The sequence below is a fragment of the Drosophila suzukii genome, chromosome 2L, assembly GCF_043229965.1.
Source record: "Drosophila suzukii chromosome 2L, CBGP_Dsuzu_IsoJpt1.0, whole genome shotgun sequence".
In the NCBI taxonomy this organism is placed as follows: Eukaryota; Metazoa; Arthropoda; class Insecta; order Diptera; family Drosophilidae; genus Drosophila; species Drosophila suzukii.
In genome coordinates, this window is record NC_092080.1 from 25,292,881 (window position 1) to 25,308,743 (window position 15,863).

The following is a 15,863-nucleotide window of genomic DNA, read 5'->3' on the forward strand; positions in this document are numbered from 1 at the left end:
CCATCTCCCTTTTGCTCCCTTGAGCTGAGTAAAGGGTATCTGGTACCCGAGTCAATCGACTATAGCTTTCTTCCTATATATCTTTTCAATCTTAAATTATTCGTACTTCATTTGATGTTTTCGAAAAAATTCGCGTTTACCGAATTTCGCTATCGTTCGTACTTAATTTGACATCTAAAAGCCCGAATTCTTCCCAAAGAGTATATTTATAAACAAATCTTCATGATATGGCTTTGAGCTGCACTGGTATATTACCTTCAGCTGGCCGAAGTTTTCTTTATTTCTTGTTAATCACCAAAATTTACAACCAACGGCCAAATGACATAAAAAACATTTCTGAAATGGAAATTCATTGGACAATGTTATAAGTTATTATAAGCATAGAGTTGTCCAGGGGTTTTAACAGTAGTCCATCTCAAATAACGCAAGCCCGAAATGGATTTAAATCGTCAGCAATTAGCGGATGCATTCTGCATTCACATATGAACCCGGATATGAGCAAAAACCAACGCAAACGGAAATGAATTTGCGGTGCAGAAATGATTGTTTTGCGGTTTCACAAAGGAATCAACCCATACATATGCACTGTACCGACAGAGGAACAAGAATCAAATTAAAGATAAAGGACGGACACCCCTGCAAAGGTGTGTGTGTTTGTGAGTAAAAGAATTTTCAGACCTGCCGACCAAAAAAAAATTTCATCAAAAAATTGGATGGTCCAATGCATGCAAGCAAACAGTGAAGCTAAAGTAGGGTATTATACAAGAACTGAATAAATTTGTCTTTAATATCTTTAAATTGAAGGTGCTGATTTTGATATCCTTTTCAAGTGTCTTATGTTTCTACCGTTTCTACGCAATCTAGTCCGAGCATAACAAGTGATTCACCGATCGAAAGGTATTGTGGGTTTCTTCAATTTTTGGTACTAAGAAGAAAAAACTTAGAAGACTAAAGTTAGGGAAACCAGAGCAGCACAAGGTACCGATCTTTTAATTTATACATATTCTTCACCAAAATACCATACCTACTTAATTGCAAAGTTATGCAATTTAAATAAATTTTGGGCAATTTTTAAATTAAAACCTAAAAGTATGTTTTTCGGTTTGTCTTATTTATTGTGCTACGGTCCTGGAATTTTTTTTGTCGTATTATACGATTGAGCTGAAAAGCATTTGTTCTGCAACTTTTGTTCAAAATTTTCTGAACGCTTCATCAAAACCGTACAAATATTTGCATGCACAGGCATATTGTATTGCTGTGTCTTAGAAAGTGTATTATTTTAGTCTTTACAAAAGTTTATGTCACTAGTCACAAGATTTTTACATCCCTTCATTTTTGTTAATATTGAGTTATCATATCAAATGTTTTTTTAATTCCAATTTATTTGTAAATAAACCACTGTGCACTCTCGCCAATTGCGATAAAAAGGAAGTTAAAATCCGAAAGATAGGCTGACATATAAGCACACTCGAATCCAAAACGTGAGAGACAAAGACAGAAAACGCACATGCGGAGAGATGGAGGATAAATCAGGGCCCGTTAGGCAACGAAATGGATTTTTTCTTTGTTCGCTTAGCAATTTTATTTCCGGCTTTGTCGCGATTGGAAATGGAACGGAAATGCATGGGTGGAACGGAATGGGTTTAGATGGCTTGGCACGGAGTGTGGCAATGACAGCAGGGAAACCCGTTGGCACATATTCTCCATCTTAACGTATTAACCCAATTTTCAAGTCGAGCGCGTTGCTGAGGAATATTTATAGATCGCCGCGATGAAAGGTAAAAGTAGAGGAAAAGCTTCAGGAACAATTTCGGCTGAGTCTCAAAGGTGTCCTGGTTTAGACAACCGCTAATAGGTTATTTTCCTAGGAGTCACAAAAGCTACCAACATTAATCGTTAGGCTACTTGATATTTTAAAAACGTTTACCGGGGCTTACATTCCTAATGAGTGACGCAAATGCCACACAGCGGTGCGTAGTTATACCCGCAGAAAAAAACATTATAAATTTAAGAGCGCTTTAACTTGACTTCGGATAGTATTTTTTGGGCTTGTTTTAAGAAAGAGTATGATGCGCGTTCTTGAGTCAAGACAAGACGAGTACCTCGACTATCAGATACCCTTTACTCAGCTAAAGGGACCAAAGAAAGATGGATATATGCAAGCAGCAAAGCGAGATTGTAATACGTCTCAATATATGGTTATGTGGGCGGCAGACAGATTTAAGCGTTATGGGCGTTACAGTGAGCGTGCCAAACTTCTTTTGGGTCAATCGATAGGTATTGTCGAGACTAATACATTTCAGTTACAATTTTGTTTCCAGCATGAAAATTGTGGGAGTCACAGGTTTGGGCGGTTTGTGGGCGTTAAAGTGGGCGTGTCAAACTTATTTTAAGATAAATCAATGGCTATTGACGAGTCTAAGACATTTCAGTTAAAATTTTGTTTCTGGCGTGAAAATTGTGGGCGCCACGGGTTTGGGCGGTTTGTGGGCGTGGCACATTCTCGTAACAAACTTGCGCTGCGTACAAGGCTACGGAATCAGAATCTGAAATCCCAATTCCCTATCTTTCATAGTTTCCGAGATATCCGCGTTCATATGAACGATTTGTTGAAGTTTGTGGGCGGTTTGTGACGTGGCAAACTGACGAAACAAACTTGCGCTGCGCAGGAATCTCTAGAATCTGCATGCCTAATCCCAGTATTGCAGCTTTTATTGTTTCCGAGATCACAGCGTTCGTAGGGACAGACGGACATGGCTAGATCGATCCCGATCAAGAATATATATACTCAAAGAGTAAAAGGATATACTAGGTTCGCCGGAAAGTATGTAACAGGCAGAAGGAAGCGTTTCCGACCCCATAAAATATATATATTCTTGTTCAGAATCACTAGACGAGTCGGTCTAGCCATGTTGTCAATCCGTATGACCGCTGAAACCTCGGATACTATAAGGGCTAGACTTGGCATGCAGATTCTATGGCTTCCTACTTAGCGCGAGTTTATTTCAGCAGGGTGCCACGCCCACTCTAACGCCCACAAACGAACATAACACAATTAAACCCGTCTAGCGCCTACATTTTTATGTATTTTTTAAAAGTTTCAACGAGTTTTTGTTCTTATTATCAATACCCATCTATATGAAAAAATGATTGAAATCGGATTAAAAAGTTATGACCAAAAATTAGTCAATATTTTGCAATTCAATTGAGATTGCACACCACATGCAGCAAATCAGCTGTTTTCACCAATACGCTATCAAGCGCTAGGGGCGTCATTGGCTAGTTGATGCTATAGGCTAGTTGGTACTATGTGCTGATAGGTGGCGCTGGATGGCGCTATAGGGTAGGTCTGTTAGTGAATAAAAGAAGCAGACTTGCTTTAAGCACATCTTCATGCCTCTCGCTCGGCCTTTAGCTGAGTAATGGGTATCTAATAGTCGAGGCCATCGACTATAGCGTTTTTTCGTGTCTATTATGGACATCACACGATAGTCCATTACACTATGGGGAATTTGACCACTATTTGTGGCATAATTAATAAATTTAAAAACGAAGCAACATTTAAATGTTTTGTTTTTCGAACTAAGATGCGCGAGGCTCCGCCTTTTTATGGGAAAAAAATTTTTCTTCTTGTCAACCAATAAACCTTTTTTTTATTATTCTTAATAAAAAGACAAAACTGGCTGACATCAGGCAAGGGATAACACACATAACATAGTTCCTGCTTAGCCACAGGATATATATCGGTATAGCCCCGCTCTTGAAAATGGGCGATCGGTAGGACTGGGGTGAAGTTCTCTTGTATAACTTTCCTTTCCACTCACTCTTTTTTAACATTGTTCATGACGTTTCACATGCAAAACGCGTGTCACATTCGCATTTCCGCCTGTCATCCTAGTTTAGTTGGTTCGCCCTAACCCTAAAAAACACCTACCTACCCGTACGCACACGACGCAACCCAAGCCCACGCACACACTCGAACACACGTGGCGCTTTTTGGCTTTCACCAACAGTCGTCGGAGAGGTTTTCCTTTGGTTACATTGACTCTTTTGGGGTCTGATAAGTGGATATGTGCGTGTGTGAATTCCCATTCGCAATGCGAGTGTGCAACTTGTTAAAAATCCATTAATCACGTAAGTGGCAACTCTGGCAACGACATTGCCGGCATACAAATTTGTTCATGCGTGCGAAAAAGAAAAACTGGAACACCCTTACCCACAGCAATGTCAGTCCCTATATTGGTAATCAAATGTATGTGTGTGTGTGTTTGGGGTCCCTTTAATTTTCCGGCCTTAGTTACTTCTTGGTTATGCTTTTGTATTTTACTGCCACATTATCTTCACATTGTAAATTATTTATAAAAGCAATTCAGACAACTTATTATATATGTAAATAATATAGAAATGTGGGGCTAATTTTACAACAGTCCCAAAGAGCCCGTCTCTGTAACACGGCTGTGATTTTTAAAAGATGTAAAACTTCGGTTCCCATCCACCAACATCAGTGTCGTGATAACATTTTATAGAGGTTGAGGCTAACAAATATAAATATGTGATAATTGTGAACCAGACGATAGACGTCACTTCCAACAAAATTGGTCATTATGAAATCACATAAGTACAGTATAGTTACTGTAGTGAAATAACAAACAAAAAAAAACAATCGCACCTTCACATACAAACTTTCACTTGAACTATCACGAAAATATATTTTACTACCCACTAAAAGAGTGAGAGATTTTTGAGTTATTAAAATATTTATTTATAATAGACCATAAAAAAACTGGCACCTTTTACTTAAATTAATTATAACAAAATATTATTTGTTTTCACACACATTTAAATAACAAATATCTATTTTATTATTAATAATTATCAAGTGGTACAAAAAAGTTTTCTATCTCGAGCAGCATAATGCAATAATAACGATTTTAAAACCAGAAAGGGATTCGCCAATTTCATAAACAATGGGCCAAAAACAGTACTCATTGTAACAAATGAGATTGCAGGCTGAGCTCATATTCATCAAAAATTTAGCCATGCGTAAAGACAGAAGTAGAGTCTCCCACTAGCCCTAACTAATTAAATTTTTTAAATCTTTACATTTAAGCTTTCAGTGCTCTTTTTCATAAACTATTTGAAATTTCTTTGGTCTTTTAGATAACGCATTACCCTTCGATCGTTAGAATCGAACCATCACATAAGATTTCTTTTTGCCTTCGTAACTACTTTGACTGCCCGGCACATTAATTAGTTTTTGCCACAGAAATCACTTGGCGCTGAAAGCGGGTAAATGTTGTTTTCATGTTTGTAAGAAATTACAAGTTCAAAGCAAGCCTTAACAAATTGTCCGAGAAAAACAAGACCGGTTACTCAGCTAAGGGAAGTGCAAGGGAGATGGTGATATACAAGCAGCAAAGCGAATGTTGCCAAGAATGTACACCAAGCCACCATAATTAAAACATAAACCCATTTACACTTTAAGCAGATTATAGCGCTATGGGATTTTTTAGAGCGATAGAGTGGGCATGGCACCCTGCTGAAATAAACTAGCGCTGCGCAAGAATCTCTAGAATCTTCATGCCTAATCTGTCCGAGTTTGATATTTTTTAAAGCAAAAAATGCTCGTTTTCCGTTTTTAAGAGTTGGTTTAAAGTTTGATAATGGAATTTTATCCTATGTGTTGATGCCTTTCCTTACAAGCTGCAAGCATTCCTAGACTAAAAAGTTTCTATGTTTCCAAACAAAGACGAAGAATCAGTCAAGTTTATAAAGTCTCGTTGGGACCCAAAAAGAGTGCAACATTTTAATATGTTCATATGTGTACATGTGGGTGTCTTGAAGTGTTCATATGATGGCATTGTCTAGGCAAAATAAAACAAGCCCAATATTTGCGGTATAGAACAGTTGTATAGTCGCCCCTCAGTTAAGAAAAAGGCTTGAGTCTTGGCCCAATCTTGAAAACCCTTTAAGTCTTTAGGTGTTATATCTCAAAAAGGAAGTACTGAAAACTTTAGCACAGTTACTCATATCTTTGGGGCACCTGCTGCAAAACTTTTCGCTTCCCTTGGCACTGGTTTTTGTTTCTGTTTCTCTTGCCAGCGTTGCAAAATCAAAGTTGCCACGAGAACTAGCTAAGGGTAGACTTCCTCCCTCGAAAGCAACGCCATTTTCGGTCCTGAGAAAGTTTGTCATGTTTGTACATATAAGGGGAAGTGAACATGCTCGTGTCTTCTACTTAAATTGAATACAATGTCTGCAAAAGTAAATTGAAGTTTGCTTTATGTGCGTTTTCCACTAGGGTAAGCATTCCTAATATTAAAAATGTTCTCCCTTAAATCAAAGAATTTTTGGAGCTAATCCAAATGGAACTTATAATTAAAAGGGGAGCAATCCTCAAAAATATAAAAGATATTACTAAAACCATCTTTTATCCTATTAGGTACTTCAAAAATTGACAACATGTGCAAGTATTTAATTGGAAACCCATCACTTACGGCATGTGTCATATTATATTTGTTGCTTTGTCAAATAAGTTAAATGGTTAAGCATTTTTACCTGGCACCGATGAGCAGACTGTTGCCATCCTTAGTGACGAGCTTAAAGTGATCCACGACACTTTCGTTACCCACAAACTTCAGTACATCTTCGGGACCTGCAAAGGCAAAATGAAAAGAGGATTATAAATAAATTGCACTCGGCAAGGGGGGAAATGCAAAAATGGCTGGGAGACAGATGAGTTGGCCGGATGGTTTTGGCTCGGCCAGCAAATGCCTAATTAGGCAATTAGGCAGCGTTAAAGGCGACAAAAAACAGTTGAGAAGAAAGGAAGAAGGCAAGCGGATAATCTGGCAGGCAGCAAAGTAAAAAGCAGAGGAAAATGCTGCCACACGGCGTCGCACAGGGACCCAGCTGAAGTTGCAAGAAGGAAAATGGAAAATGCCGCATGGGGCTGTGAGTCCTGATGGCGACTTTTCCCCGCTGATATGGAAAAAAGGCAGCTGCACTAAGAATAGCCCGTTTAGCAACAGCAACATAATCAGCAGCGGCAAGGACCATTTTTGTCGTTTGTTTACTATAGTTATTTGCATCTACTTTCTGCAACCGTTCCGGAAAATCTTTGTTGCCTGCCACTTGCCACAAACTGCAACCAGTTCATCTATCTGTCTGACCGTACAAAAAAATAAGCAGTTGCCACGGGAAATAAGCCGCAAGGTAAACTCTGAAGCTCGGATAAATTATTCAGTTTCTTCACTGAAATGATAAACACATCAAGTATTTGGTTAGCGAAAAATAAATATTTTCTAATGTAAGTATATTAACAGGGATACAGTTTCGCTTAATTAAGTGTATTAAATGTTTTAAACTTGTATTGGGTGGGCAAGAAAGTCATGTCGTTTTTTTTAGTAATCGTTTTTAATCTAATTTATTTACGACTAATCGAGCACCAGGGTCACACTTTTTAGTATCGTTTTAAAGCTTATTGTCTTAGGTACTATCGACGAAAATTTGGTAATTATTCGATAACATTTGTGGAAGCTATAGCAAATTAAACATGGAGGACCAAAGTGAGCATTTTCGGCATATTTTGCTTTTTTACTTCCGAAAAGGAAAAAAAGCGGTCGAAGCTCGCGAAAAATTGTGCGAAGTGTATGGTAAAGATGCCATGAGTGATCGCCAATGTCAGCGCTGGTTTGCCAAATTCAGGCTTGGAGATTTTGGAGTTAAAGACGCCCCACGTTCTGGTCGACCATCGGCCGTTTTTGACGAACAAATTCAGGCTTTGCTGGATGAAAACCGGCGCTATTCAACGCGGGAGATGTCAGAGAAGCTCAGTGTGTCGCATACAACGGTTGAAAACCATTTGAAGAAACTTGGCTACGTAAGCAAGCTCGATGTTTGGGTTCCGCATAACTTAAAGGAAATTCACCTAACTAAGCGTATCAACATCTGCTATTCTCTGCTGCAACGGATTAAAAACGATCCTTTTTTGAAGCGGATCATTACTGGCGACGAAAAGTGGGTTGTTTACAATAATGTCCAACGAAAAAGATCATGGAGCAAGAAAGATGAGCCAGCCCAAGCCACATCAAAGGCCGATATCCATCAGAGGAAAGTTATGCTGTCTGTTTGGTGGAATTGGAAGGGTGTAGTGCACTTTGAGCTGCTGGGACGGAATGAAACCATCAATTCAGATGTGTACTGTCGCCAGCTATCCAATTTGGCGGAAAAAATTAAAGAAAAGGAGCCGGCACTAGCTAATCGCAAGGGTATAGTCTTTCACCATGACAACGCTAGGCCCCACACATCTTTGGTCACTGGGCAAAAATTAACGGAGCTGAATTGGGAAGTGCTACCACATCCTCCTTATAGTCCGGACTTAGCACCTTCAGATTACCATTTGTTTCGCTCTCTTCAAAACTCTTTGAATGGTAAAAACTTTGATTCAGATGAGGCTGTCGAAAACCACTTGTCTCGATTCTTTGCTGGAAAAGACCAAAAGTTCTTCGAGCGCGGAATTATGCAGCTGCCCGAGAGATGGTCATTAGTGGTCGAACAAAACGGCCAATACATAATTGATTAATTATAAGTCCTGATATAAATAAATCATCTTTGAAAATATTGAAAAAAAACGACATGACTTTCTTGCCAACCCAATATATTTTAACTTTAAAAACAAGGAAAGGAAGCTAACTTCGGCAAGATGAAGTTTCTTTTAATGAGAAATACAAAATTTGGAATAAAATATAAACTACATAAAATTTTTAACCCAAGTGGGGGGATCTATCCCCTATCTATCCACCCTGAAATAATTTTCCACTCTGCACGGGTATAATTGTCTTTTATTCGCACACCTTGTATTTTTTACCTTTGCCAGCATTCGGTCAATAATGTTGCAGAATGTAAAAAATATTTTGTCTTACTTTTCTCAACTTTTTTGCCTTTTCAGCGAGCTTTTAACTTTTAACTGCAAATGTTCGGTCAACCACAAAAGAGCGAAAAAGTTTTCCTCTTTTTTCTCACTCAATGTCCTTTTCAACGCGAAAATGGGAGCGTGGAAAAGGACTGGGGTATGCCACCTGGTTATTGAAAGCGCATTTGGATGCTTTTCATGTTCGTCCACTTTTCATTTCAACGGGTGGAAAAAAGCCGAAAATAGCAAAAAACGAATGCAAAAATTAATGGGTAGGATGAACGCTTTTATGCACGAGACAGAAGAGCCTTTTGTTTGCCTGACATTTAACGTGACACGCGGGACATGTGCACAACTACGGGGGCGGTGTTTTTTGGGGCAGGAGAAGTGTGCCAACTATAGCACATGAAAAGTTAAAACCTGGACCTGCAACAAAACCCTTCAAATGAAGCGACATTTTTTAATTTGGCTCTGTAATTAAAAGCAACAAAAGCAGCCGACGAAAAAGAAAGAAAACAAAAGCTGAGGAAGTCTGAAAGTATATATAACTGATAAAAAATAATTATTGCAGACTAAATAAGTAGAGAAAGATAGCACGATTTGATCAAGAAAATAACAGAAAGTAACAGGTGGGAAGAGCAATGGATAGAGGTAAAAACATTATGTTGGTTTGATTAAGCCAGAAAAGTTCGGTTTTCGTTTTATAGGATTTTAGTTTTCTATTTAATAACAATTATATTACATTAAGAGCTCGTACAAAATACTAAATTAGTTTTAAGTTAAAAAGTATAATAGAGTTAATGGAAGTCAGCTTCGGTTTATATGTATATCCTGCCAGCTAAAAACATAGCAAGCGATTAGAAACATCCGTATCTTACAGGAACAGTATAATCCCTATATACACTATGGCAACTAAATAGTCGTCCGATTTTTATACAATTAAATTTGTAATTCTGAAGTCTAAATAATGCTATAGCCCATAGAAGAAGTGATATGATTAGAAAGACCTGGGGGCTCCCGTGGTGGCTTGCTCGATCCTGCCTGCAATAAAACGAAGGCTTTTGGGAAAGATACATAACGATAGCTTTCAAGCCTACGAGACTATTTTTTGTAGAGCCGGACATGGCAATATCGACTCGTCTAGTGAAGCTGATCAAGAACATATATACATATGTTATTGGAAAAGAATTGCCTTTTTCAGTGCGTTGCAAACTTCTGACCAAAATTGAAATATCCTGAGCAAGGGTATAGAAATTCATCTTATTTGCTTTTGACAAAAAGACAATTCCCAAGACTTGGCTGTAGCTCTCAAACATTCTCATTTGTATGATAATGATTCTCATTTGTTGTCTCTGAAGCTTTCCTCACTCACAACAACCAGCCCATCTCATTACCCAGCCTGGTGCCCCGAAGCACTTTTTGTGCTAGAAATTCAACTTTAGTTTAATGTCGCCGCGGGCCTTTTGGCGACCTGGCCAAAAACTTTGTAAGCCCAAAAATGTAAGCTAATATTTGCCTTACCTACATCTGCACACAGCACCGTTCGCACCGACTGGCACACGTTCATCTGCATAGAGGCCAAAGTGAAACCGGAAAAGAGCGAGAAATTCCGCAACCAAAAATCTAATATTTACCTTGACTTTGCAAAAAGCTAACTGAAAACTCCAGTCCAATTCCTGTTTCCCCATGAGCACACTTTCATAGTATGTATATTTGAACAAAAGACCGGCCAGACAGGAAAAAGAAAAGGGAACCCGGCGTCAGAGACTATCACTTTAATCAACTGGGCCGGTCTGACTGCTCGAAATTATGCAAATTCAACGGAAAATAAGATGAAATTTCTGACGTACGGCATATCTAACTGAGAGGAGTGTAGTCCTTCGTGTTTGACATTGACTTGCGGACGTGACCGTGCAAAGACCAAGCAACTTAATGGTCAACTTTTTGATGATGATCCTCTTTCTCGTGGGAAAGACCACACCAATCACAAAAAAGTGGCGACCGAATAAGCTGATTATTAAATATTTTCCTAATGATTTTTCATTCGCACTTGCGGAATTTCTGAGCAGGTTTGCAGCCCCGTGAAGCCGGTAAATATTTCCCCAAGATGGCGCGCGAAAACAAAGTAGCTTTCACTTACAGGTGTGATGATCAGTCGTGTGCACTTGCAGGAGAGCAAATGTCAAACCACTAATGAACCACTAAAAATATTTAAAAAAAAAAAAATTAAAATTAAAAATTTGATAAAAACAACTAAAAAGCCCCGGAACTAACGCACAGCAAAAAAATAGACATACATAGGTAATGATAAAGGCTTCCTAAACGAAGAAATGTACCACGGAGGTCTCTGAACCCTTAAGTTGTTTGAACTCTATTTTGATGAAATGTAATCTAAACATCCGAAATGGATATTAAAGACGGTCAAAAATTCAAAGACCTATGGATAATAATGTACCCATTTTTTTATTAAGCGACAATAAAATATGCCAGTGTAGGCGAAAAGGTTTTATATTTACTTGTATAAAGCCTTTATATTTAGTCAAAGGGTTATTATTTTGGTCAAAAAATTTGATCTTATAACATTTGTATATTGAAAATGAGATTGTCACTGGGGTTTTACCTCGCCAAGAGGTGTTTTGCTTAATAGATGTTAAATATAATTATACCCGTTACTCGTAAAGCAAAAGGGTATACTAGATTTGTCGGAAAGTATGTAACAGGAAGAAGGAAGCGTTTCCGTCCCATAAAGTAGATGTGTTCTTGATCAGGATTAATAGCCATGTCTGTCTGTCCGTCTTTCCGTCCGTCCGTATGAACGCTGAGATCTCGGAAACTACAAAAGCTAGAAAGTTGGGACTTGGCATGTAGATTCCTGAGTTTCTTGCGCAGCGCAAGTTTGTTTCGCCACGCTAACGCACACAAACCGTCCAAAACTGTGGCTCCTACAGTTTTAATGATGGAATAAAAATTGCAACTGAAATGTATTTTTCGCATGAACACCTATCGATTGGCTTAAAAAAAGTTTGCCACGCCCACTATAACGCTTACAAACCGCCCACAATCTTCAAAAAATCGTAAATAGGAACGCGGATATCTCGGAAACTATCTAGTTTGTTACGTGAATGTGCCATCCTAGAAAAAAATTGTAATTGTAATGTATTAGTTTCGTCGATACCTATCGATTGACCAAAACAACTTTGCCACGCCCACTTGAACGCCCATAACGCTTAAATCTGTCTACCGCCTACATAGCCATATATTGACATAGCGGGTAGGTGGCGCATTACTATCTCTCTTTGTTGCTTGCATATCTCCATCTCCCTTTTGTCCCTTAAGCTGAGTAACGGGTATCTGATAGTCGAGGTACTCGACTATAGCGTTCTTCCTTGTTTTTTACGAAACCAATGCTGGAGCTGCCTTAAAAAAAGAAGACAATAACTTATGCAACGTATCAAATGAATACCTGGCACGTCTCAAAAAAATTATATGAAATCGAAAAAAAAAGATTTTTCGAGAGTAGAATGAGAAAAGAAGATTCCCCCGCCGAAAAACAAAATGCAGCGACGCGTGAAAAGCATTCCCCGACTTTGGAAGAGTTTCCACACACCCCAGCAAAAACAACACTGCGGCCGGAAAAAGTGAAGAAAAAATCCCATGTTGAAATTTGCATTTAATTGAAATGAACGCCACCGGTCGACAGTGGGCACATCAAATGGCCAGACCAGACAAGACAGAATCTGAATCTGAATCCGAATCCGAATCCGAAACCGAAACCGAAACCGAATCGGACGCACAAAAGGCATGCGGGAAACGAGCAAACGGTAAAAGGCCAAAATTCACGGACCCTGCCCTGGAGTTTATCCTCCTAGAGGTCCTCGAAATGAAATCTGAAATGAATGCCGCGAGCAGACCCTGGAACGGGACAGTTCCGCCATGCATACTTACATACCTCCTTCGAATGCCAGCTTATCGGAGGACTGGCTACATTTTTTTTTTTCATCCCCCTGTTGGCTCAATTGCAATGTTTGATTTTTTCTTTGTTTTGCTCCATCCCCCTTGGCCATTACCAAGGTTGTCATTTTCGTCTTCCTCTGAAGTCTGCATCTTGATGGAATTTCGTTTTCTGCGGCGACTCAATGTAATTTTATGGGGATTTTCGTAATTCCAAGTGCAAATAGGATTGATAACGCTAATTCTCAACAGAAGATTTCATTTCATTTTCTTCTCCGTATATTAAAGGTAATTTTAAGCAAATAATTCCTTAACGCTTTCTTCTTTTATAAGCCTATCGACTTATGTAAACAAGTCATTCCATTACATATCATGTTACCAATTTAGTTTTTCACAGCATGGACTTCGAACAACAATTAGAAATGATTCAAAATTGTCTTATTAAATATCCTGCATACCAAATATAAAGGGAATAAAAATCGTTCAAGCAACCCCCATCAGAGGGGAGTATTTGTTCCACTTCATAAGCTTTTTCATCTCTTTTTTAAGGCAATCAGTTTTGACCAAATGAAATTTATTTACTGCATGTGACGACACCCGCGCCTGAATATTTGTTTAATGTGACGAAGCTCCATTTACAAATGGCGCTGGGGATATGGGATTCTTTTTTTTTGACACATCGAAAACGTCATTTATATTTCAAATCGTTTGCCAATTACATTCGAATTCATCATCAATTTATAAATAAAACAAGAGAAGCAAGAAAGAACGCTACAGTCGACGCATTTGACTATCAGATACCCGTTACTTAGCTCATGGGAGGGCGAGGGCTATAGAGATATAAGCAGCGACTGTTTTAATTCTGCACACCTCGCAACAGCGCCAACTAACGTCTATTTATTTATTTGCTTTTAACTTCTCAATGGATGGTCCAATTTGGACAATATTTAGCATGAAGATAGATAGATTGATAATCAAAACAAAATTACAGGGTATACAAACATTTGTAAAAATCAAAGCGCGTAATAATAACTATGTAAATGTTGAGGAATTTGCTTGGCTGGAAGTGAAGTAGTTAAAACCAGAGCCCAAATGAAGGTTTCCCTATTCAAATAAATTAAAGTCCCAAAACACATTCTTTAAGGAACTCCTTCGAACAGAGGGGTTACTTAATATTAAGTAAAAACAATACATTTACATGGCGTTCTCCAGCAGGCGTGCTTCGAGCAAAATGAAATTAATCGGTAGACGTTACGGGAAAGGCCATAAAGGCCTGTAAATTCATTTAGGCCGAAAGAGCAAAGTTGCGGGCATTGAGCTCCTTCTGCAACCTGCGGTTGCCACGAACTGTGACAGGATATGAACTTCATGCCATTTATGCAGCAATTAACGCCAGGCACATGCACTGCAGGATCCAGAGGACCTGGGCCGGCAGGACTTTGCCGGCCGCTTTAATGATTATTGTATTATATTGCAATTATTTACCCACGTCGCTCTCCCTTCAGATATCCTTTTTGCACTTAATGCATATTTGTCCGTATGCATTTTTCACGCGACCCTGTTGGTGCCTTTTGGGGCTTGTTGGAACATCAGACGGGCCACAGTTGTGTTCCTTATTGACAACAAGTTGTCGCAACAAATTACCACGTGTTTCCGTGAAGGAAACCCATGAATTCCACCGACATATGCAGCCAAGTGCGAAGCGACTTTATCTGAGAACTTCAGATGGGGATTGTTCGATTGAAAGAGAGTAAAGGAAAGATGAGCTACAAGGTTGACAAGTTAATTTTAAGTGGCGCAAATTGTCATCCACCCAACGTTGTTATTATACCCGTTACTCGTAGAGTAAAAGGGTATACTAGATTCGTCGGAAAGTATGTAACAGGCAGAAGGAAGCGTTTCCGACCCCACAAAGTATATATATTCTTGATCAGGATCACTAGCCGAGTCGATCTAGCCATGTCCGTCTGTCCGTCCGGATGAACGCTGAGATCTCGGAAACTATAAGAGCTAGGCTATTAAGATTTGGCGTGAAGATTCCTGAGCTTCTTACGCAGCGCAAGTTTGTTTCAGTAGAGTGCCACGCCCACTCTAACGCCCACAAACCGCAAAAACCTGTGACGCCCACAATTTTCATGCTAGATAAAAAATTTTAACTGAAATGTATTGGTCTCGTCGATACCTATCGATTGATCCAAAAAAAAATTTGCCACGCCCACTCTAACGCCCATAACGCTTAAATCTGTATACCGCCGGTAGGTGGCGCATTTTAATCTCGCTTTGCTGCTTGCATATCTCCATATAGCTGAGTAACGGGTATCTGATAGTCGAGGTACTCGACTATAGCGTTCTTCCTTGTTTCTAAATAAATTTGTGTATGTCAATTCAATAAAAACTACAATTTATATTTTCTGAGTAGAAAATAATTATGAAAGTAAGTTAAGTAAAACCTTCGACAAACTATTGCTTTTTAAATGTAACATGTGCAAAATGTAGAATACATAATTTCTGAGACCCACATTCCATCGTCTTTGAGGACCCTTCCGCTCTTCGTGAGAACACGAAATTTTATGCGAATTGGGTCCCCATTCCGCCTAGCCATTTGTTTACTCGCCTAATCGTGGATCTTGGCTTCTGGCAACCGAACTCTCAGCGACATGGCCCAGACAAGATATGCTTTACATGTGCCTAAACAAACACCAAGTGGGAGTGATGTACAATACCTGTGTGACATCCAGTCAGGTGTAGGTTACCTTACTCATACCCATACCCAAACCCACATTCATTTACAACGGGGGCACACGAGAATGAACACGGTGACAGTGCTGCCATATGTACTGTAGCTAAGTAGAAATTTGGAAAGAGAACATTTTAAAATTAGCTCAAACAGCTTCCAAATATATTCCGCCAAAGATTTTTGGAGTAAACCATTTGTGGTAGGGTTTTGGTCTGAGAGCAATTGCGTTAGCTCCAGTACTGAGACTTATTGTTTCTATTC

General features: G+C 39.0%; 1 protein-coding gene across 1 annotated transcript in view; it reads right to left on the minus strand.

Annotated features, from left to right (window-relative positions):
- The window catches only part of Sema1a (semaphorin 1a), a 233,220-nt gene that overhangs the window by 52,404 nt on the left and 164,953 nt on the right, over positions 1 to 15,863 (minus strand). The window contains 1 exon segment of the mRNA XM_070999542.1: positions 6,559 to 6,655. Coding sequence (XP_070855643.1) covers positions 6,559 to 6,655 — 97 coding nt within the window.